At 40.7% G+C, this 22,828-nt stretch overlaps 2 protein-coding genes across 5 annotated transcripts; one reads left to right on the top strand and one right to left on the bottom strand.

Moving 5' to 3' along the window:
* Nucleotides 1-533: 533 nt before the first annotated feature.
* On the bottom strand, nt 534-12,806 carry SLU7 (spliceosome associated SLU7). 3 transcript variants are annotated; one of them, XM_075766866.1, is made up of 16 exons: nt 12,738-12,806; nt 11,997-12,173; nt 11,203-11,356; nt 10,822-10,902; nt 9,711-9,875; nt 8,879-8,944; nt 7,389-7,436; nt 6,750-6,881; nt 6,374-6,471; nt 4,909-4,976; nt 4,567-4,706; nt 3,477-3,638; nt 2,911-3,015; nt 2,655-2,729; nt 2,296-2,400; nt 534-1,310 (listed from the first exon to the last, which is right to left on the bottom strand). In XM_075766866.1, the coding sequence occupies exons 2-16, from the start codon at nt 12,158-12,160 to the stop codon at nt 1,131-1,133; spliced, it is 1,743 nt and encodes a 580-aa protein (XP_075622981.1). In that variant the 5' UTR covers nt 12,161-12,173; nt 12,738-12,806; the 3' UTR covers nt 534-1,130. The 3 variants fall into 3 exon arrangements, with proteins under 3 accessions (XP_075622981.1, XP_075622979.1, XP_075622980.1); XM_075766864.1 differs by lacking the exon at nt 12,738-12,806 and adding an exon at nt 12,333-12,439; XM_075766865.1 differs by lacking the exon at nt 7,389-7,436 and having other exon boundaries at nt 12,738-12,805.
* Nucleotides 12,807-12,970: 164 nt separating this feature from the next.
* Nucleotides 12,971-17,389, top strand: PTTG1 (PTTG1 regulator of sister chromatid separation, securin). Of its 2 annotated transcripts, XM_075766868.1 has the most exons (6): nt 12,971-13,154; nt 13,959-14,058; nt 14,359-14,534; nt 15,433-15,526; nt 16,695-16,844; nt 17,232-17,389. In XM_075766868.1, exons 1-6 carry the CDS (start codon nt 12,990-12,992, stop codon nt 17,309-17,311), a joined length of 765 nt encoding a protein of 254 aa, XP_075622983.1. In that variant the 5' UTR covers nt 12,971-12,989; the 3' UTR covers nt 17,312-17,389. The 2 variants fall into 2 exon arrangements, with proteins under 2 accessions (XP_075622983.1, XP_075622984.1); XM_075766869.1 differs by lacking the exon at nt 12,971-13,154 and having other exon boundaries at nt 14,444-14,534.
* Nucleotides 17,390-22,828: the final 5,439 nt, after the last annotated feature.

Raw genomic sequence — 22,828 nt, 5'->3', positions numbered from 1 at the left:
TTACAGGTGGAAACTACAGGTACAACATGTTACAGGCATAACATACTGTTTCATTTTCTTCCAGTAACTTTAACTTCATTGTCAACAAAATGTAAATTGTAATCAAGTTCTTAATTTTCAGAAGAAAAGACAGGGTTACGGAGTCTTCCTTGTCCTACCATTAATATAAGCACATTAAATGTGGTTATAAAAGCCATGTTAAATAAGACAGCTTAGGCTATAACAGAAATAATTCTCAAGCCTTCCAACTCTGAAGCCATGCTGTGAAGTTTTTCACCCATTTCTTCAACTTTTAATAGTTAAAGGGGAAAGCTCTCAGTTGAAGGACTAATATTGCAAAACACAAAGCAGATGCTGCTTCACATGATCACAAGGTATTAGAGCCTGACAGTTGGTATTACACTGTGTAACAGGATTCTTCAAGTTACAGGGGTTAAGATGAATACTGCTATCAAACAGAAAACCAAAGAACTTTGCAACTGAAATTTGTATGTTAGCATCTGCAGAAACCTCTTCAGTAAAAAGGCTGGATGGCATTTAAGACCTTTATATTAATTTAACCAAAACTGTACAAAACAATCAGTTTTTACATTTCCAAAATAACTTACTACAAAGCGATCAAGAAAGAAACTGTTTCTCCTTTTAAACCCATTTAACAGGCAACTCCCTTTACAAAGAGGCTTCAGTAGCTGTACCAATTTTTTTTCAACAATTTCTTTCTATATTGACACCTGCTGACCCCTTCTTTTGAGTAGTCAGTTTTACTGAACGTAGCATGACTTCATGCATATATTAGTTGGCCAAATGAACCTAGAATTCCAGCCAGCATCAGATCTTTTCTCTCCCAATAAAGAATTTACAGAGTAAGTGTATGTACTTTATATATATACACATATAATCATATATATGTGTATATATATTTGTGACTGTATATATATAAACACACACATATAAAATTGCTGTATCAGACAGCTTATGTCTGTTGAAAGAAGTTTTCACCAATTTTTTTGGTGCCAAAAAAAGTCTCATTTATGGCACTTTAATTAGACATGTGGATTGTAAGCAAGTGTCTACAGAGTTGTAAACAAGTATGAAAAAACTTTCATGTGTTGGAATGATTTTCACTGTGATTACTGTCCAAGAAAAGAGGCCATGGGATCATCAGGTCTCTGACGTTTCATTCTATAAGCTTCCATTTCCTCTTCGGTTGGCTCCCTGGTTTCATATAGGCTGTTGTATGGCCTCTTCCTCTCATCTAACTGCATGATTTCTTTAACATGGAGAAGACGAGCTTCTTCTGCATTTAGTGCCTGAAATGAAAGCAAATTAACAAAAAAACCCACAATGGAAGTTAAGCAAAAAGAACAATGAAAGTTTGTATTAGATTCTAGTATAATGAACAAGCAGCAGGTAGAATGGCGGGTTAAGCAACATGCATCTGTCCAGCCCACCCGCAGCACACTTAATTTAATTTTTTTAGTGTTTTAACATAAAGTCATGGTAAAATGATATTTAGCAAACAAGATACTTCAATCTCTTTCCAACTCTCCAAACCAAGTAAGAAACTCCTTGGCTTTACCTAAAATGTAATCGTGATCAAGCAAGTGCAAAAGCAGATAAGCAGGCAAGTGCTTTCCGGGGTTTGGGTTGGTTTGCTGGTGAGTTGTTTCAGTCAGGGTGTGTTTTTTGCATTTTGGGTTTTTTTAATGCTTTTTGAAATACATGTTTTCCCATTCCTCAAACTGCTACTGTTGCTCCTTCTTGCTACTGAAAAGAAGCTGCATTTGTACAATGCTTCAATTAACCATAGTTTAACATTAGTTTCACACTCTGAATAGCCAGAGGCAGACTGCTGTGCTTGTGGAAGGGCTGTTCAGCAGCATTTGGTAGACAGCTTGGCAGATGGATTTATTGCATCAACTGTGAGACTGGGCCCAGGTCTGGGATAAAAAGTGCTAAGTTAAGCTTTGACAATGCCTTTGATCTCTCCATCTTTCTTCAGTACCCAAATCATTGTGTTCTGCAATGTCTTTTATAGCTCTATAGCTGTAATAGGTACCTAGAAAGGAAGTGTTCTAAATCTTCTAAACTAATTATTCCAAAACTAAATATTTATTGCCCGAGAAATACAGAATGCACGTTAGAACATCTAACAGCATTTTAAATGTTTTAGCTCAAAATTAGCATCAAAGAACATCCCACGGAATACCACAAGAACTGCATTACAGACTTCATAGAACCGACATTGTTGTAAAAGATCTTTTTGCCACAAAACCACTGAAGAATATAGCACACCTTTTTAAGTTTTTCTTGCTTCTTTTTCTCTTCACCCTCACTGTCAGAATTTGAGCTCTTCTTGTGCTTCTTCTTTTTCTTCTCTTTCTGTTTCTCTTGGTGGATCTGTAAGGTGGAAAACCAGCTACTGTTAAGATTCATCTTGCAAACATTAGTAATGTTCAAGCCATTAAGTCCTAAGCATCTGTTAATGCTATTTGAGAGCTTAGTTTTCAATAGAGAAGTTAATGATCTAATAAGACAGTCTAATCATTTTCAAACTCATTATGACTTACATAATTTGTAGTTATACATATCTTTCCACCTCTTAAAATGCTGAGGAAAACTATCTGCCTTCCTGAGAAATGGGAACAACCTACCTCCATCAGTGTTTTGGGTTTTGTCATGTGTTCTTCCTCCCCGGGTTGCTCTTCCAGTAAGCTTGCTTCAGTATTCTATACAATAGACAAGAGGAAGGATACCCATTTACTAAGCATATTTGAAAGGGGAAGGACAAAAAAACCCCACCAAAACCCAAAACCCAACACCCCCCCAAAAGCAAAACAGTCGGAAACTTAGGTAGGAAGATGAATGCTTTTTAGCCCTTTCCAAGTGACTAAATAAGACAATACTTACAGCAATTTCTTTCCCAGCTTCCCCTGTACAATATGAGTATTTGACAAATGAGTGGCAGCATTTGTAACCCCACTTGCCTTCTTTCCAATACGAACCCCAAATGCACTGCAAGAGAAGACACCAGAGCAGTTATGTCCACAATACTTGCGTAAGAGGCAGGCTGCAATTTATTCTTGAGGTTATAGGCTGATAAGCAAGTTATTCAAACAAGCTAGAAGGGAAAGTTAGGAGAAATACTTTTGCAATTTGACATTAGCCTTACAGGTGCAGTTTCAAAAAAAAAAAAAGAAAAGCAACAGGATGTGGTCAACTCATATTCAAAGTCAAAGGGAAATACAGTAACTTCCCCTTCAGTTTAAGATTGCCATCGCAACTCCTCAAATTCACATTGCAACCATGGCAACTTGAAATTCATCCTTAGTAGAAAAAGGAGACTGTCACATTTGAGACAGAAGAAATGTATTTGCTGTATTAATTGCATTGTACTGTATACTACCACACCCCATTCCCTTCCAAAGGGAAGCAATCTGGTTTTTTTTATAATTTTTGCATAAGCTAGGGCTTACTGTATGGTTGTTGATCTTTACATCCTCTTCATATTTAGAGCAAGCAATAGCTTTCTCTTGTCCTTTGATGACTGTTCCATGTCTAGAGTACTCCACGTAATCTTCTGTTTGAGCTAACAGCAGTTCAGCTGGTGGGGCATCTAGATGTTCTTGTCCTCCATACTAAAATGCATATAGAAATGACATATAATAGTTTTGCAAAATCCCCCACCTTTCATGTAGTTAAGCATACATTTCAACATCTTCACCTTCGGTACCTTCTGAAGTGGATGGAGACAGTTTAATCTTTAGTGAATAGTTAACAGAGAAATGCAGCTCCTCCTGCGGCCACTGTGGAGTTTTTTTGGTGGTCTATTTTTTGTTTGTTTGTTGTTCCGGGGTTTTTTGGTGGTTTTGTTTTTGTTTTTTTAAATCCCTGGAGGGTTCCAACAGTGATATTCCTCGCTCAAAGCGGGAAAAGTTTTCAGACCAAACCAAAAGCCTCTGGCATAAGTAGAGCAGTACTTCCTGTCCCCCTCCAAACTTGAATGCTAACGTGGTTAGAATCTAAATGGATTAGTTAGTTATCAGTTGTGCAAAAAAACAGTAGTAAAGTGTAAAATAAATATTTATCTAGAAGACTGTGCCCAAAACTTGAGTCTGAAAATTCTTCTTTTCACATTTAAGAGAAAAGAAAATTTAAAAATCATTTTGGGAGACAGTTACTTGGGTATTTTACAGAAGATACCACTTTTAAACAGCAAAAACCCTTTTTCAATCACTTGTATTATTTAAAAAAAATAAAATCTAAATTCCCACTCCTCCTACATACTGCTGTCAGAGTTTTCACTGGAGAAATTCTGACAGTTAAGGGAAGAGCTCCCAACAATCCAAAGAAATACCAGCAGATCTTCAATGGTTCCTATATTAAATAACATAATGAATCCAATTAACAAGATAGTGTGTATAGATATAAAAATCTTTTTATAAATCTAAGCTGCTGCCAACAGCTGATGCATTTTCACACAGCATTAGTAATCTTATTTGTTCCCTAAGACCCAAACTTCAAACTCAACAGAATTCTTATTAAGTAAAACCAAATGTCTATTACCTTCTCTAGGATGCTTTCCTTCTGCTGTGCCTTGAAATCTTCTTTTTTCACTTTGAAGGATTTATAAAGTAGCTCTAATTTTGTAGGGTCTGCTTGAAGATGAACTTCAGAGCCTTTGTCATAAGCCTCCCAAGCAAACACTGCGTACACAAGAGGTTTCACTCAATATTTATTCCAAAACTAACATGTGCATTCAAATTATGATCTTTAATTCTGTAGCAATTTGAAAGAAAGCCGCACTCTAAAAAGGTTTATTTCTCTTCTGCAAGAAAGAACCATTGCCTTAAGTCTTTTAAGTCCATTTCCTTAAAAAAAAGCCCCAAAAAACCAAACCCCACTTACACTGAGTCTGTGCCATTGAAATGGTATCTCCAGTGTAGCGAACGAAGTTGTCACCCGCATAACCAACTCTGCAGAAAAGAACAATATGATGCTTAGCATTCAAGTAATGTGATTTCTTTTTAAATACAATCATAGAACACCAACAGGAAAGCAAAAATTCTCCTTTCTGCCCTGAGAGTTAAGAATGGAGGGAGAATAAGGAGCATTCAACTCAAGACATGAAAGTCTAGGCTCCCCATAGAGTCATGAAAGTATTAGATGGCAACATCAGAATACTTGATGCCTATGTTTATATGGAAATGTAACACAGACCTGGAGCTTTGTCTGGATACCAAGCACCATGACTCAAACTTGGATCTAATTGCACAATAAATACGCATGAATGGTAGGTAGTATTCTAGCATAGTGATTCCCAGCTTTTGGATTTGTGAATCTCTCCTTCTGCCCAGACCCAGTGTATTTTACTGGGTTAAAGCCTGGTAACAGCTTTACTACTTTCAGTTACCTTTTATGCACCCCTTGAAAAGATTCACAATGAGTATATGAAACACAGGTTGAGAAATCAAATAATGTTAACAATACAATTTCCTATGCTTTTCATCTCCCACTCTGAAAAATTTACAGTCTGCAATGCTGTGGCAGGAACACAGATTCAACAAAGGTCAAATTATGACTCTGGACAGAAGTGAAAGCATCTGAATCTTAAAAAAAAAACAAACCAAAAAAACCTGACTGGCATTATTCTAGCTGGGGGCAAGGGGAGGTAGAAAGAGCATTATTTGCTAGCATTTAGCCACTGTCATTCTATTTCAGGCAGTGAGCTAATTCAATTACTGTACTCTAAATAAATGTTTCTACTCACAGCCCGTCTACTCTGTGTGTCCACAGCACCACACAGGTCACGGCAGGGTCACAAATGAGACAGCCTTACATGCAGCCAAAAGCAAGCCCATGGCATTCTTTAATTAAGTTGTCTATCTAGACGATGCCAAATCTTTCAGACCTTTTCTATGCAGACCCCATTAATACATGAGGAGTTTTTGCTCCTAATTCAGATGTTTAGTTAGGTACCACAGATGCTCCATGCTAATCTCCAGTGCTGAATGCCTTCCAACAAACAACGGATGAAATGTAAGATTTGGTTACTGAAGTACTTTACGTAAACATCATTATTGTTTATAGGTATCACCTCTAGACACAGCAAAGTGTTGTAATCGCTGTACAGGTTATTACACTAAACCTGAAGATTAAGGGCCAGTATTACTAAAATACCACTTTAATATACTAAAACAAAAAGTGCTGCTAAACAAAACAATTTCTTTCCATGTTTACTACTACTTCTATCCATAACTGACTACAGATTCATTATTAAAAGGACATACGGATAAAGGAAAATACAAAACTATTAAACTCATTTTTAGCAGAGTTTTGTTCGATATACAAGCATGACCCTGTTTTAACTTACTCATCTGGATTCTTGCCTGTATTGGCATACGGGTTCTCCCTCATTGCTCTTGTTTTGGGATCATAATAAGCAGAGTTTGGATCGAGATTCCTCAAGTACTAGGGAAAGAAAACAGTATACAAGATATTTGATATTTATGATTTTAAAAGAACTGAAGTTGCTACTGTATTCCCCCAGCTTATGCATTTTAAAAAGATATAGCTGTGTAAAAGGATGACCTTGACAAAGTTGTAACATGAGCATGAATAGAACTGAGAAGAGGCCTTAACCTCCAAACCCCAAGACCCATACACAAACTCAATAATTGAGCGTGTAATTTCTTTGAAATTAACTCTCATGAATACAAAAGAACATCTGAAAAGAATTCTTTACTCACCTTTGCAATATCTTCCCGAATACGTAAATTTCGAACTGTGATACGTCTTTTAGAATCAAAGTTCTGCCCAGGCATATCAATGTCATCTGCATATTTATCTTCATCTTCATCTTCACTGTTATGATCTCTTTCCTGAGAAGAGATGGTAAACTTCTAAACAAAAGAGGACAGTCACTCTAGAGACAAGTACGAGAATCTGACTTTAGTGGTTTCACTAAAAATTCTGCAATCCATGTAGTTACAAGTTAGCATCATTTACTTGGGCTTAAGTGTGCTGTCATGCTAGTAACATACTAACCTAACATTCAACAATTTTCAGAAACACTCTTGTTAAAGGATTTCCACTTCCTCACATGGAAACAGTTACAAAAACATGTGATGATATTAAGAAAACTTATCTTGGGCAAAATATACCACATATTAAAAACTAGTTACGTGCTTGCATCTCTAACGTTTGGCGACACACAGGAGTTAAAACCAAAACCCCTCTATGAAATCCAACAACCTCTGCCCAAAAGAACAGGCAGCTAGTGGCACGAACCCGACACTGAAACCCTTATGCCACCCTTGTTTCTCTGTTGCACTAACTACAGGTCCTTTTTCCTGCCCATGGTGTGATGCAGTGGGTAATCATCTTACTGTCTGTGAATTTGGTTCCTCTTCTCCCCACTGGTGTCTTGGGGAGTTCTGCAGCAAACAAAGAGCACATCAGCAGAGAAGACAAGATAGTGGAGAGCGCAAAGATGGCAGGGAAATAAAGGACAATCAAAGCAGAGCTTTGATGCTGGATGCAAAATACAATTTACCTCTGGCACGACATGCACAAAGACTGCTATATTTTGAATGTTCTAGGAAAGAGCTTGTAAGCGTCTCTATTACAGACACATGTTGGAGACCTTTTCACTGTATTCCCAACTAAATTTCCAAGCCTTTGCAAGAACAGCAAATTCTAGAGCTGTCACTGTATTTAGAGCTTGTTATGCCCTTGAACACTAATGGTTTAGACCAGAATATTTAATCTCATGCAAATATAACCAAGATTCAACTCTAAAAGCTTAAAAAAAAAAAAGAAGATATGCATATGCAAGTATTTCATCAGGATTGACAGGAATATTGAGCACAAATCAGAAGCGAGTAGCATCAGTCTTAGCCCTCTCCATCAGAGATAGTACTTATGTTTCAAATATACAGTTTTCTTCTTTCAGCTCCATTTTGTAAGGACTAAGTATATGAAGCCAACAACATTGCCTTGTGGTGAAAAGAGACATCAAAACCAGAAAGAATCTTTTCTATTGGGAAGATCAGAACGCTGTAGTTTGTGCTGGGTCGTAGATTAAGTTCACTCTGCCATCTAGTGACAAAATGCAACGTGACAACCTCTGGAAGACAGAGGCCCAACTGTAGGTAGTCTTTTGCTTGGTGCTTTCTTTCTTACGCTATTGATTATTAAAAAGCTACTTCTGACCAGGAGCAGTCTCTACTTTTTCCCTACTTTATAAACTCAGAATATTATCAGAAATGCCTTTTAAGATCAGAATTTTATAAGAGGAGCTCGTAGAAGTTAGTGGAAGATGCAAACTGCAGAATTGTAAGCCAGAGAGAAATACATATGCTTAGACTTCAAGTAACTAGAGACACTGTAAATAGTCATAGCAATGACTGAAGAAGAAACAAGTTTTGTTCTAAGATAAAGAAAATACCTTCCTATTCCAATTTATGCTAAGCATTACTAAAACAATCCACAGTCATGTAACAGTCATTACCTCAACATGAGTCAGACGCAACAATCTTTAAATACAAAAAAGCATTTCAGTACATAAAAAAAACCTACATGGAAAACAAGTTTTTCTGACCTAAAAATCCATGTCATTAATTTTAGCAATAATAATAGTCACATAGAATTTTTGCCCATAAGGGGAAAACCAAGCCACTCTCATTTGAAAGAAGACGCTTCAAATTCTTGAATGTGACACAGAATATGCTGGCGCTAGGAAAATCTTTAAATTACTGAAGTGCATAAAAAACAATAGCAGAGCCTGTATAGAGAATAAAAGCATCAGACAGCAGAAGTAACCTGTTGCATTTTTATTTGGCCTAAACAAAAATAAATTAGGGTTTTGTTTACTTACCACTTGCTCCAGCTTTCCTGATGCTAACTCTTCCTGAAGCTTCTGGGCTTTCAGTGTACGTTTGGCCTGCGTATCATGAAAATGCACTTGTTTTAATATTTCTTTTTAATAGCAAGTGTGTAGTAATACTTTTCATAAGCACCTCTTGTGACTGCTGTCATTTAAATGTATTCCTTATTATAAAAAAAATGAGGTTTTAATTTGCTGGGTGTTCGTAAAAAAAATCAGCAGCCTAGAGGTTCTCTCCTCTGCTCCTATACTTTACCACATTGCTTTTTTGAGTTTCAAGGAAAGGAAGCTATATATACGCTAACAATTTTAGTATTTTATATTATACTGTTAAATAAAACAGTTTGCTAGAGTTTATGAAGCTACACCATTACTATGTGCATCCCAATTTAAGAAAAAGATAGCTTATTTTAGTTCAATAGTGTTTTAAGAACAAACACGTATTATTATTGTGTCCTCATAATCTAGTTAGGAACTTCAGTGCTTAAGGTACTTCATGACTGATGCTGCAAGCATTTATGCTTCATCCAAGTACCAAAGTTTAGCATCTGAAGTGAGATGCTAGAGCAGCACATAGTGAATTTTTGTATGTGTTTGATACCATAGAACCACAGAACAGTTGATGTTGGAGGTAGCTCTGGAGACCACCAAGGACAATGTTCCTGCTCAGAGCAGGCTTGCCTACAACAGGTTGCCCAGGACCGTGTCTATGCAGGTTTTGATTACTCCACGAATGGAGACACATGTGCTCATAACAAACATTCCTCCTCTCAGCCAGGCCAAACACTGAACCTTTCCCCAGTAAACCATAGCGCCTACATACCAAATCAACCTTGGAATATTCCTCTACAATCTTCATGTGTTCTTCTGGGTTATAACCATTCCAACGATCTCGCTTTCCATCATAATCAAACATCAGCTGGGGCTGCACATGTTCATCTGGTGCAATATTCATGCCTGTGTACTTTGCTCCAACTTTCCTGGGTCTCTGAAAGGAAAAAAAAAAAAAAAAGGTTGAATCAGTCCTTTAGACTAAAATACACTAACTCACTCAGATATCCCTTTAAAAAATAGTATCAGCTGAGCTCTTCTAAAGCCAGTTAAATTCAGCACTATAAGCCCGTGAATTGTAAAGAAATGCAAGGAGTTCATTTCTGTATTTTAAAGTTGTGGAACAGACTCCAAACCCCACCAATTTTTAACTCTATTTTCCACAATTAAGAATGCAATTAAAACACAGTTTCAGGGGATGGCTTCTAGCTGACATGAAACAGAAGCACAGGCACAGCAGCTCTTGAGTTAAAGCAAATTAACATGAAGAGCTTAACATTTTCACCTATTATTGCAGTGCTTATCACGAACCGAATTGATAAGCAAAATCCTGATTAGTAGCATTTTTTCCCTTCTTTTTTCCTACATAGGAATTTCTTTTAGAAATTTTCAAGCCACCTTTCAATAGTTGTAACCTTTTGCAAAACAGCTTTGTTGTGGTTTAACCCGACAGGCAGCCCGGTCCCTTCCTCCCAGCCAACTTCCCTCCAGTTATATGCTGAGCATGACGTCATATAGTATGGAATATCCCTTTGGCTAGTTTGGGACAGCTGTCCCAGCTGTGCGCCCTCCCAACTTCTTGTGCATCTCCAGCCTTCTCAGTTGGTAGAGCATGAGAAGCTGAAAAGTCCTTGACTTAATGTAAGCACTACTTCGCAACAACTAAACAACCAGTGTGTTATCAATATTATTCTCATCCTAAATCCAAAACACAGCACTATACCAGCTACTAGGAAGAAAATTAACTCTATCCCAGCCAAAACCAGGACAAGCTTTTTCAAAACTAGTAATTTTTATTTTACCTATAGTTAGCTATTTTTCAATAAGATTAGAATTCACATTGTTTTCAAAAGCATTAAAACATCAACAAAAGTCAAGTTTACCTCCATACAGTCTTTCTTTTTGTGTGTCAATGCACCGCAGTTCTCACAAGCTCCTTTACGATATCTAGTTGCTATAGAATGCTAAACAAAAAAAAAGAGAGCGTTGTACAAACTTGTGACAAGATTCATATTCATGTTCCCAATAATTAATTAATTTTTTTCAATACAACTGAAGTGTCTGTGGTCTACCCAAATCCAGAACACATATCACGATTGTTACCATGCACTGCGACTTGCCTGCTGAATAAGAATTCCCAGCTCCTATTCCTCTCAAAAACATGTAACCAGAGTTACGTCTTTAAAGGGAGTCAGTGTCTCTTTACTTATTGCCTCATAAAATCAACCCAAATCTTTATTTTATGACAAAAATATTTCGCATACCTCTTGAACTCCTCGTTTGTACCAATCTCCAGAGGAGCTATACTGTTTCTGCTTCTCTGGCTGAGGTCTCTGATGCTTTAGTGTAGGTCTTTTAGAGGGATCTATGTACCATGGTACTGAGGATATGTACTGAGGAATATGAGGATTGATATCTCTGTAAAAGAGATAATGTGTAATTAATACACGGCATAGGGAAAAAACCTCACAACAACTTAGCTTAAGAAATAAAGTTCAGTGCTTTATATGTAATATAAAATACTGAAATTGTCACAATGCATTGCAAAATAAGGTCTAATTTAATTTTGTGTAGATAAACACAAACTTTCATTGAGACTTTGTTGCCATCTAACTCACCTAAAATCCTGTCTCTAAATCAAACACCTTATTCTATGTGCCGTTACTGAGCACAAAATTAGTAACATTTCTCAGAAACAAGGAGCCTTGTAGAAGCAAGAGGGAACAGATAAAGCATGCTGTAAAGTTCCCCAGTACTACGTTTTGGTCACTTTTAAAATACCACTTGTAAGTACATGCCTAGATGTGACTTTTTAGCAGCACCATCAGTAGATCACAGTAGATAAACACTGAACCTACATTTATTTTTTTTAAAAAATACCTGTTTTCTGAGGATGACTGGAATGTTAAAAGCAAACTCACAAAGTTCAACTATTTACTTCTACAATGACTCGTGCAGAAATCATGTATCACCCTCATGGTTATTCTGTTATCGCAACAGGAAAAAAGACATTTTTAACCAGTAGCTTCAGAATAATCATAGCTTTCATAAAACTTACTTTCCTTCTTCATCCACTTCAGCAGGTGCATTTCCTAGTTTTCTTTGTTCTTCTAATTCCTTCTTTTTCCTCCAGTCTTCCCTTGTCATCTTCTTTGGCTCCTCCAAGCTCACATCGTTTGATCCTCCTGAAGAAGTGGCGTTCATTACCGTCCCTGATGCCATTTTGTTTCTTTCTCTGTAAAAGGAAAAAAAAAAAAAAAAGAAAATAGAACAAGCCTTACAGATCAATACCATCTGACAGCACAGTTCTTCAACGTGGTTTTATATCATTCAGTTAAACCAGTAGCACTGTATTATACATTCTCGACATATGTCTTTTCACAAAAATAAGTACCAGTGCTGGAAAAAAAGTTCTTATTAATGTTTGTCTTCTCTAACACGACACAGGTCAGGGACGAAGAGCAGCAGGTCTACACACGGCGTCGGGACACGCTCTGTCGGGCCTTCCCCGCCCGCGCGGAGGGGCACACGGCCTCAGCCACTGCCGCAGGGCGGGCAGAGCCCGCGGACACGCTGCGGCTGCCGGAAGGCCCCGCCAGCCCGACGGGGCCCCGCGCAACGCGCAAACCGGGGCCTACGCGTACCCCGAAGGCGAGAGGAACGCGGAAGCGGCGCCCCACCGGAGCCCAGGCCCGGCCCACGAGGACGCAGATACTTCCTCGGAGCCGAAAGCGGCTGCTCAGCGGCCGCCCCTCGCCCAGGCAGCCGATCCCCACCGCCGCCCCCGGACACCCCCTACCTCCGCCGGCCTTGTTTACCAGCTAGGCCGCACTGCCACCCCACAGTGCGCCGCCGCCCCGCCTCCAGCCACGCCCCGGCACGGACCGGTCACTACCGGGGCGGTGCCACGCCGTCACCATAGAAACGCGGCGCCTGCCCCGCCCCCGAAACGCAGAGGGTGGAGCCGCGGGGAGGAGCAGGTGAGGCGGGGCGGAAGCGGCGCTGCTGAGCCAATCGGCTGCTGCGCGTTAATCGAGGCAGCCAATGGGCGATGCGGAGGCGGTTTAAAACCTGCCGCGGTTGGGGGGGTGCTGAGTCCTGCGCTGTGCTCTCTGTGGCCTGGGTCGCTCCTGCGGCACTTGGAACGTGTCTGACCCTGCCCTTTGTAGGGGCTGCTGTCCTGCCTCGGCGCTCGGAGCTGCCCGTAGCTCTCGAGGTGAGCCCTCCGTCGGCTGGTCGGGCAGGCTGGGAGGCGGTTGGCGCGACGCGGTGACAGGCAGGGTCTCCCCGGGTGCGGGAGGGCGCTCCTGAGCTGCCGCCGGAACGCGGCTTCAGCGGGGGGCGTGCGAGATCTGCGGCCGCAAGTCTTGCTTTGACTTTGCGCTCAAGCTTTTGACCTCAGGCTGTGCTAACTGAAAGCAGCTTTTCCCGCAGACCCCTCTTGAGCGAGGGTGGCCCGTAGCGGCAGCGATAAGCTCCAGGTGGGAGCTGCCCGGCTGTGGTTAACAGTGCGGGGGAGCGCTCGGATCTCGTGTCCCAGGTGGGCCTGAAAAGCAGTAGCGAAGTAATATGTTTGTATAGGGTGTCCTCTAATGGCTTCGTCTTCTGGTGAGAAGATGTCTCTGCTAGTAAAATAACTATACTGTGGTATTACTCTTGGCTGCTCAAGTGCTACAAGTTGCACTAAAGACTGGATCGCTGAGCTAGATGTACTCTCTCCTTGTGCTGAGGAAACAGTTAAACACCACAAAGAGGTGACTAAGCTCTGTAGGATTGCTAGAGACCTTGCTACTTCCCCAAACTCACACAAGTTCCTTTAGGGCTAAGGGCCTGCTGTGTGCACTAATAATGCTGTCAAACATAAGGCTCTGTAGCTAAACTACTACGAAATGCTGTGAAGCATGGATTTGTTCCCCCTCTAGGGACCAGCACATGGCAACTATATTGTCTGTAATGTTTGTTCAAAAAGTGTGGTGGAAGAAATGACAAAACTGACTTCTTTCCTGTATGGGCTTTCCAGAGTTGTCTCATCAACCAGAAGATGGCAACGCTAATCCTTATTGATAAGGAGAATGGTGAAGTTGGCGCTAAGAATCAGCTAAGACTCCCTTCAGGATCCTGTGCGTATATGGTGCCCTAAGCTAGTAGGGGATCAAGTGCATAAATCATGTTTTGTTAATCACTGTTTTGAACAGTAATAGCTTTCTATTCCTGTATCTACTTATCCAACCAACTCTGTTAAGATCATCAATTACTATAAAAATGAAAATAAGTCTGTACTTCTGGTCACACATGGCGCTTACACTCCTGAATTAAATGAACAATGATTTCTATGACAACTAGTTTTCTAGCGCACATACTGAAGCAAGAGTTAGGTTGATATGGTGTTAAAGTTTGCTTTTCTTCTCTGCCCCACCCAGCAAAAGTTTTATCTGAAAGAACACAAGTTAACACTCCACTTCCTAAAAAAATCAGTACATCTCCAGCCACATCTCTCTCTGTCAGAAAGGCTCTTGGAAATGTGAACAGAACTGAAGGAATCACAAGCAAGATGGAAAAGATAGGACCAAAAAATCAGCCTTGTACTGCAAACAAAGTGAGTACAACACCCTTCTAAGGGACATGAGGGAAATGCATAGTTAACTGCCTGCCAGGGTTAAGCCACAACAGTAAGTACCACACAGCTGCTTGCTCACCCCACTCTGTGGGATGGGGGAGAGAATTGGAAGAGTTAAAGTGAGAACTCATGGGTTGGATTAAGACAATTTAATTATTAAAAATCTCAAAGGAAAGAAACCAAATTTTTCAGCAGCAGCTGACTGATGCCTTGCCAGTCCCTGAGCAATGGTAGCCCTGGCAAATTTCCCTGCCAGTTTTCATTGCTGAGCATGATGTCACATGATATAGAATATTCCTTGCATCAGCTCTTCCAGCTGTGTCTTCTCACAACTCCTTCTGCACACACAGCCTACTCTCTGGTGGGGTTATGAGAAGCAGAAAAGGCCTTGGTTCTGTGTAAGCACTGCTCACCAACAGCTAAAACAGTTGTGTATCAGCACTGTGTTTGTCATGAATATAAAACATGGTATCATATGAGCTACTAAGAAGAAAAATAAGTATCCTAGCTGAAACCAGTACACCTACATAGGCACAAGGAGTACAACAGCTTAGGGGGTACCTAATGGCAAAGCAAGTGGCTCTAAAGAAAATAGTCTGAGTTTGTCTTGCTCATCTGTTAAGTATCAGGAGTTCAGTGTTATGAGCATATATGTTCTAGTGCAGTGACTTGTTGCCACCATATATAATACTGCACTACACAAACTCAGCTGAAGCATTGGCTTATTTCCAGCTTATTTGTGTTGAAGTTATTAGAATTTAGGCATAACTGAGGACTCTATGGCAGCCATTCTTGTCTGTAGACCTGTATAGCACAGGAAAGCCACTACAGTGGGGAAAATACAGCAGCTCAAATAATGTGGCTTTTTCTTTTTAAGGTTACTGAAAAGACTGCTGGATTAGAAAGCTGTGATTCAGTGGCTGAAGAAGAGTGGCCAGAAATAGAAAATATGTTTCCTTTTGATCCTAGAGGTAAGAACTATAGCATAAATATTTAAATGAACAATCTGGCTTTTTGAGTGACATTTGTTGTAAGGCTTTGGCCAAGCTATTGTGGTAAACAAGCTAGCATTGCATTTCTCTAGAGTCCTTTCTTAAACATAAGGATGCTTGTGTCTTCTGAAATAGTATCTCTGTCTTGTTTATTTCTAACTGCAATATCTGTGCTCCTATATGTAGTAGTTGGAGTCCATTATTATGGTGGCAGGAAACTAGTTCCAAATAAGAGGCTATTGTGTGCATGGTTAATTCATTAAATAGGAACTAGTAGACAAGTATTCAAAAGAATACCTAAGCAGTACTGAAGACTAGCCCTCTCAAAGTATGCCAAGATAGTAATTTGTAACGGAAAAGATTCCTACTGCTGTAGGATATAATAGAATCATAGAATGGTTTGAGTTGGAAGGGACTATCTAGTTCCAACCCCCCTGCCATGGGCAGGGACACCCTCAACTAGACCAGGTTGCCCAAAGCCCCATCCAACTTGGCCTTGAACAATTCCAGGGATCCAGAGGCAGCCACAGCTTCTCTGGGCAACCTGCTCCAGTGCTTCACCACTCTCGCAGTGAAGAATTTCTTCATCTAATCTAAATCTACCCTGCTTGAGCTTAAGGCCATTAACCCTTGTCTTACTGCTGCAAGCCCTTGTAAACAGTCCCTCTCCAGCTTTCTTGAAGGCCCCTTCAGGTACTGGAAGGCTTCTATAAGGTCTCCTTGGAGCCTTCTCTTCTCTAGGCTGAACAACCCCAACTCTCTCACCCTGTCCTCACAGGAGAGGTGCTCCAGCCCTATGATCGTTTTCATGGCCTCCTCTGGACTTGCTCCAACAGGTCCATGTTCTTTTTATGTTGGGGACCCTAGAGCTGAATATAGTAATCCAGGTGGGAATGTGGGACCTCATGAGAGCAAAGGCACAGAATCATCTCCCTTGACCTGCTGGTCATACTTCTTTTGATAAGTATTAGTATGTGGGATTTTATGGATAACTAAAGTGTAACTGCAAATAAATACCCCATAAGAGTAGATTGTTGGATTGTCTTGGACCTGCTCCCACTTCATTTAATCTTGGAGAACTTGCAGCTTCCCAGGCTACTGCTGCTGCTGTACACTGTTACTAAACTAGTGTGTCTTTCTCAAACAGACTTTGAGAGTTTTGATCTTCCTGAAGAGCACAAAGTAAGCAATATCAACCTGCATGGTGTTCCCCTCATGGTATTTGAAAGTACGTATGACAGATACGTGAACATGGTTCCTTCACCTGTGAAGATCGAAGAAATTTCATGGGAGTCTAGTAAGTGGAAACATAGCATGAGTTTCAGTACATGCAAGGCTTGTTAGTGGTTTGGGAGGGAAGGTAGTTGGCTTCAGTAGTGAACTGCCACTGCTGTCCTAACTACAGCAATAGCATGCTAGTATCAAACAGCTTTTGGTGTACAGTCAAGCTGAATTTAACTTGTCAACCCTAGTAGTAGAGGTAGTGGTCTCAAAGTGATATTGCTGAGCAATCTCTTGCAGTGCATTGCCAACTGATCAGTTAGGTGGAACTGGCTTATGCAATCAAACTATTTCCCTTGGTCATACAAGAAGCTTATGCTAATCTGCTGGGAGCTAGCTTATGTTAGAGAATATAAATTCTGGGTTTCATGAAAAACTGATTTACTCTATTTCTAACTTTCAGAGTTGCTACAATCAACTACTGACTTCCTTGCTACCCTGGATGAGATCATTGACATGCCACCTCCAAATTATGACCTTTAATGCATATTCTGAAGCTTTTATTGAGTTTAAATTTCATGTGGTTCTAGATTTTAATAAAGGCTAATCTAACCTGTATAATACTGGACTTGTCTATTTTCAGTAGACCCAAGATATATGTAGTGAAAGAGTGCTTTAAAAAGGAGGCTATCTGACAAGCAATTAAGCAGAGCCTGGATAAGCTTTTAAGCAAGACTAATTCACTGTTGTGAACCATATCCAGGACTTAGTACCTGCTGATTAGACTGTGGTCATGATAAGTTAAGAGGCCCTTCTGACTTCACTGTTTACATAACTTTATCCATTAAACATGCAAGGGTTTAAAACTGATCTTTATATCTAGTGTTGTGTTAATTTTGGCTGGGAAAGAGTTAACTTTTTCCAAAGTAGCTAGTATGGGGCTATATTTTGGATTTGTGCTGAAAACAGTGTTGCTATTAGAGCTGGCTTTGTTATTGTTGAGCAGTGCTTATGCAGTCAAGGCTCTTTCTGCTTCTCATACTGCCCTGCCAGCGAGTAGGCTGGGGATGCACAAAAAGTTGGGAAGAGACAGCTGGGATAGTTGACCCTGACTGACCAAAGGGATATCTCATAACATATGATGTTGTGCTCAGCATATAAAGCTGGGGGAAGGAAAGATGTTTGGAGTGATGGCATGTCACTTCCTAAGTGACTGTTAGGCATGCTGGAGCCCTGCTTTCCTGGAGATGGCTGAGCACCTGCCTGTTAATGGGAAGTGGTGAATGAATTCCTTGTTCTGCTTTGACTGCTCAGCTTTTGCTTTACCTCTTAAACTGTCTCTATCTCAACCCAAAAGCTTTCTCACTTTTACTCTTCTAATTCTCTCCCCCATCCTGCTGTGGGGGGAGTGAGTGAGCAGCTGGGTAGTGCTTAGTTGCTGGCTGGGGTTAAACCATAAGTGTAAATTCAGTACTAGAGCTAGTACTCTTCTGATGTTTCCTCTCTTTAACTTGTTTCTTCTTCAGTGGTTGCCTATATGTTGGATTCTCATGCAGCTGTAGACTACTCTTAATTGTCACAGCATTATGTGGCTCTAGTTGCTGGATGCTGTTTGTGTTCTGTGAGGAAAGGCTGGAGGAACCCCACCCTTCAAATTAAAGCACACAGGTTCAATAACCTCTTCTCTTGCATTGTGAAGGCCTCAACTTCAGTTCTTCATCACATAAAACAAGTCAGTTGTAGAGGTAGTCAGCATTCGCCAAAGTTAAAATGCTTTTGTGGTTCCTGGTCAGTACTCTGATCTAGTCAGACTACAGCAGCCTGCGCTGCCTTCAGCTTTTAGCTCATCCTTAAAATGACTGTCAATGCTGTGCCTGTGTTCTGCCCATCTCCTAAGGAAGAAGGCCTTTCTGGTCTCCATGATGCACCTGAGCTCTGAACAGGAGGAATGGCCATGTCAGATGTACCATTAACTCACTGTGGCACTATATGTAACTGCAAGCAGTGGCAAGACCAGCTTTTCAGCACACTTTCAGTAGCGTCTGAAGTAACAAGAAATACGCTTTCATGATTGTAAGTCGACTAAAAGATGAAAATGTTCTAGCTGAGGAACAGGGTTAATTTGGTGTAGGTCAGTGCTGCATCCCATGGTTTTGCTTCTTGGAGGCATACGTGGCTGCAACCTGACTGCATGTGAAGAGATGTGAATGTGTAACCATACTCCCTTCATGCTGCTGTTCTTAGGAAACCTAAAAATGCAGGCAGGAAAGGAGGCCTTGTGTTTTCCAATATATTGTCTGTTTTGTAGGTGCTGAAGGGAATGCATTTGCCCTGCTGTGATGATGTAAGTAATGAAGGCTCCTTTCACCCTTGCTAAAGGGTAACAAGCAGAGAATACCCATTTTCACTGTTTCCTAGTTTTGGATGCTTCCTGAAGATGTGTTTCATTTCCTTAATGCTTTTTACTCACAGGAGGTAGATGGGCCTTTTGGGAACTGACCTGTTGCAAATTCTGACTTTTAATGTTAAGACTAGAAATTTGCTGTTGCTGTTTCTTAATTATCAGACATCTGATGAAGTGAGAACAGACATTCTGTTTCTTCCTCAAAGTTGTCAGGGTATTGGTCAAAGTGTTAAATTGTAATGAATTATATAATAGCTGGTCTTTGTCTCCATTTTCTTGTCTTTGGTTTGAAACTTCAAAGAATTCAGAGGAATATCAAACTGTGGTGGGTTGACCCTGGCTGAGGGCCAGGTGCCTACCAGAGCTGCTCTATCACTCCCCTCCTTCATTAGACAGGGGAGAAAAGGTATAACGGAAAGCTTGTGGGTTGAGATAAGGACAGGGAGAGATCATTCTCTAATTATCACGAGCAAAACAGACCGAACTTAGAGAGGGAATTCATCTTATTTATTACTAAGCAAAACAGAATAGAGGAATGAGAAATAAAACCAAATCTTAAAAACACCTCCCCCCACCCCTCCCATCTTCCTGGGCTTAACTTCACTCCTGGCTTCAACCTCCACCCCCCCCCAGCGGCACAGGGGGACGGGGAATGGGGGTTATGGTCAGTTCATCACACGGTGTTTCTGCTGCTTCTTCATCCTCAGGGGGAGGACTCATTGTTCCCCCGCTCCAGCGTGGGGTCCCTCTCATGGGAGACAGTCCTTCACGGCCTTCTCCAACGTGGGTCTCTCCCACGGGGTGCAGACCTTCAGGAGCAGACTGCTCCAGCATGGGGTCCCCCACGGGGTCACAAGTCCTGTCAGCAAACCTGCTCTGGTGTGGGCTCCTCTCTCCACGGATCCACAGGTCCTGCCAGGAGCTTGCTCCAGCACGGGCTTCCCACAGGGTCACAGCCTCCTTCAGGTGCCTCCACCTGCTCTGGCGTGGGGCCCTCCACGGGCTGCAGGTGGAATCTCTACACCCCCTCATCCTCCCTCCATGGGCTGCAGGGGGACAGCCTGCTTCACCATGGTCTTCACCACGGGCTGCAGGGGAATCTTGCTCCAGTGCCTGGAGCACCTCCTGCCCCTCCTTCTGCACTGACCTTGGTGTCTGCAGATGTTCTTACGTCTTCTCACTCCTCTCTCCAGCTGCAAAAGCGTTCTCTAACTGTTTCTTCTCTTTCTTAAATATGTTATCACAGAGGCACTGATTGGCTTGGCCTTGGCCAGCGGCGGGTCCGTCTTGGAGCCGGCTGGCATTGGCTCTATCAGACACAGGGGAAGCTTCTAGCAGCTTCTCGCAGAAGCCACCCCTGTAGCCCCCCCACTACCAAAACCTTGCCATGCAAAACCAACACACAAACTAAACAGAAAAAATATGATTAAGGAAATTCTATATAAAGATTTCTGGCTTTGGCTGATCCTTAATTGCATTTTAATATATTTTAATTCTGAAATAACTTGGCCATCTCAGCTGAGATTTAAATTGATGGGTATAGCCTACCAGCCACAGGAGTTAAGCCATAGTAACTATAAAAAAGTAACAAAATGCACCTTCCTTGACTTTTTGTCTTTACTGGTTCAAATGAGCTGGGAGAAAACAGTTCAAGCCCAATTTTACAGAAAAATGCCTGTAACAAAGGCACTGAAACTAGTTACACAGTGCCATCATGTGGCTGCTTGTTATACAACCACACAGGTAAAAATAGTCATTGGGATGCCAAACTCCAGATAAGTGGTATGAGATCCCAGAAGAATATGACACCAAATCAACATAAATGTAGGCAGTAGCTTTTTGTATGTACAAACAGACATCTTGTCTGGAGAGAGACACTGGTACTTTGTATGTGTTATAGAAGCTTACTGTGGCAAAATATTTTTGTTGAATTAATCACTGTGATCAAGCACCCAGATTTATTCTTCAAACTTCTAGAAATAAGCTTTGTGCCATGTCCCTGTGCATGTATACATGCAAAACACTTAAAACCTGTTTGCTAGTTGTAGGATTTCATACCAAAATGGACAAGCATTTGTATAATGTTTGTAAAGGTGATAATTAAATGATTCAGATAGGCTTCTTGATACTGATAAGACTTCAATCTTGAAGCCCCGAAACTTGTTACTTATGTAGACAGTGGAACGGGTGTGCAGAATGCACAGTGTGAGTCAGATGTGGGAATATTGCTGGTCTGTCTGCATGAGAATGAATGCTGCTGCAGTGCAGAACATAATACTAAAACTATATGAGTTCACACTATTATAATATTTACTTAAATTATTGAATTCTTTCAAAGTCTGGGGAAAGAGTCATAGGTTTTGTCCTTTCCTTCACCACCCCAATCTTTTTTCTGAAATTATGAAAGTTGGTTCTGGGTGCAGAAGAACATTTTCTGTAGGATCCCTTTTGGAGGGGGGTTGTCTGATTTTCTACAAATATTGTCTTTTATAGCAATGTAAGCCAGTCACAGTTAGGTCTGAATAAGAAGCAAGCAAGGTTTTCAAGATTTTTATCTGTAAGTAGTTGATATCAAAAAGGTATGGTTTTTTCATGTAGCCCATCTCTGAGCCAAAACAGGAAGGTTGCTAGGAATCTTGTGTATGGGATATAAATCTGTATTCAGCAACACAATGCAAAAAATTAATTTTCTTTATACTACTGCTACAGCAAGCTAATACTTAATGTTTAAAGATCAATTAGCTTTTTTAAATGTTAGCAATGATCCTTTTGGTTTAAAAGATTAAAAATAAATACAAAAATGCAAATGTCCAATTTCAGGCACATCCGTGACAAAGCCTAGAGTTAAGAAGTCCCTATAGCAGATGAATGATGAAGTTAACTTCAATTTTGGTTAGATGTTAATTCTCAGCACCAGATTTTAGGTGACTGGGAATATTTTTGTTTTGTAGTGTGATGCGTACAGTAGTGTGATTCATCTGGGGCTTTTTGTTCTCATTGGGATTTCTGGTTAATGCAGGTCCATGGTTTTGTTTTTACAAAGCTTTTTGTAAACATTCATCAGAAAGATCAGTGTTTCAGCTGGCTTTATTTTCCCCATCTCATGTACTTTTCAACCCAGCTGGCTGGGGTTAAAAGGAAATGTGTGTTCTGTGACTTGCATGGAGTACAAAGCTGTGACAAGACAGTCTGTGGATTGAGCTTCCTGACTGCAGTGAGTTGAGGAGGTCACAGTGAAGAAACATAGTTTACATTTTCTAAATAGAAGATCCTCTTAGCCTCAGAGCTGCAAAACCAGCCATGTTGGCCCATGAAGTGCTGGCTTCCTGTGATGCAGGCTGGATGGCTACTGGGAATTTGGCACTGCTTATACCATTTCAGTTAGGCATTAACACTGACTTCCACTGGTGCCTGAAAAATCAACTTCCCTAACTGTTTCAATGTTGATATATGTGGGGTTTTATACTTAAAAGCTTTATTTTCTGTTGGGATATTGTCAGGAATAGATGCAACTTTAGTTCAAAATGGTGCCTGAACACTACCCTGCACAGCAAAAGTCCTAATTAAAATTGGTTGTAGTGTGTTGTGCTTCCTTGCAAAGATCTGAGATTTGGGATTTTAAATCTATGGCTGTGAAAACAAGTGCTTGCTTGGTG

This window comes from Balearica regulorum, chromosome 14 (genome assembly GCF_011004875.1).
Source record: "Balearica regulorum gibbericeps isolate bBalReg1 chromosome 14, bBalReg1.pri, whole genome shotgun sequence".
Lineage (NCBI taxonomy): Eukaryota > Metazoa > Chordata > Aves > Gruiformes > Gruidae > Balearica > Balearica regulorum.
The sequence above is the reverse complement of the archived record's forward strand: the minus strand, read 5'-3'. Positions and strand labels throughout refer to the sequence as shown.

Bases quoted from the DNA above. Each gene is read 5' to 3' on its own strand.
- SLU7 (XM_075766866.1), bottom strand. From the start codon at position 12,160: ATGGCATCAGGGACGGTAATGAACGCCACTTCTTCAGGAGGATCAAAC. The intron at 4,977-6,373 runs GTAAGTTAAAAC...TCTTTTCTGCAG, and splicing joins ACAGGCAAGAATCCAGATGA to AGTTGGTTATGCGGGTGACA. The intron at 4,707-4,908 runs GTAAGTGGGGTT...TTGTGTACGCAG, and splicing joins TTCAATGGCACAGACTCAGT to TGTTTGCTTGGGAGGCTTAT.
- PTTG1 (XM_075766868.1), top strand. From the start codon at position 12,990: ATGCGGAGGCGGTTTAAAACCTGCCGCGGTTGGGGGGGTGCTGAGTCC. The intron at 13,155-13,958 runs GTGAGCCCTCCG...TGGGCTTTCCAG, and splicing joins AGCTGCCCGTAGCTCTCGAG to AGTTGTCTCATCAACCAGAA. The intron at 16,845-17,231 runs GTAAGTGGAAAC...TCTAACTTTCAG, and splicing joins AGAAATTTCATGGGAGTCTA to AGTTGCTACAATCAACTACT.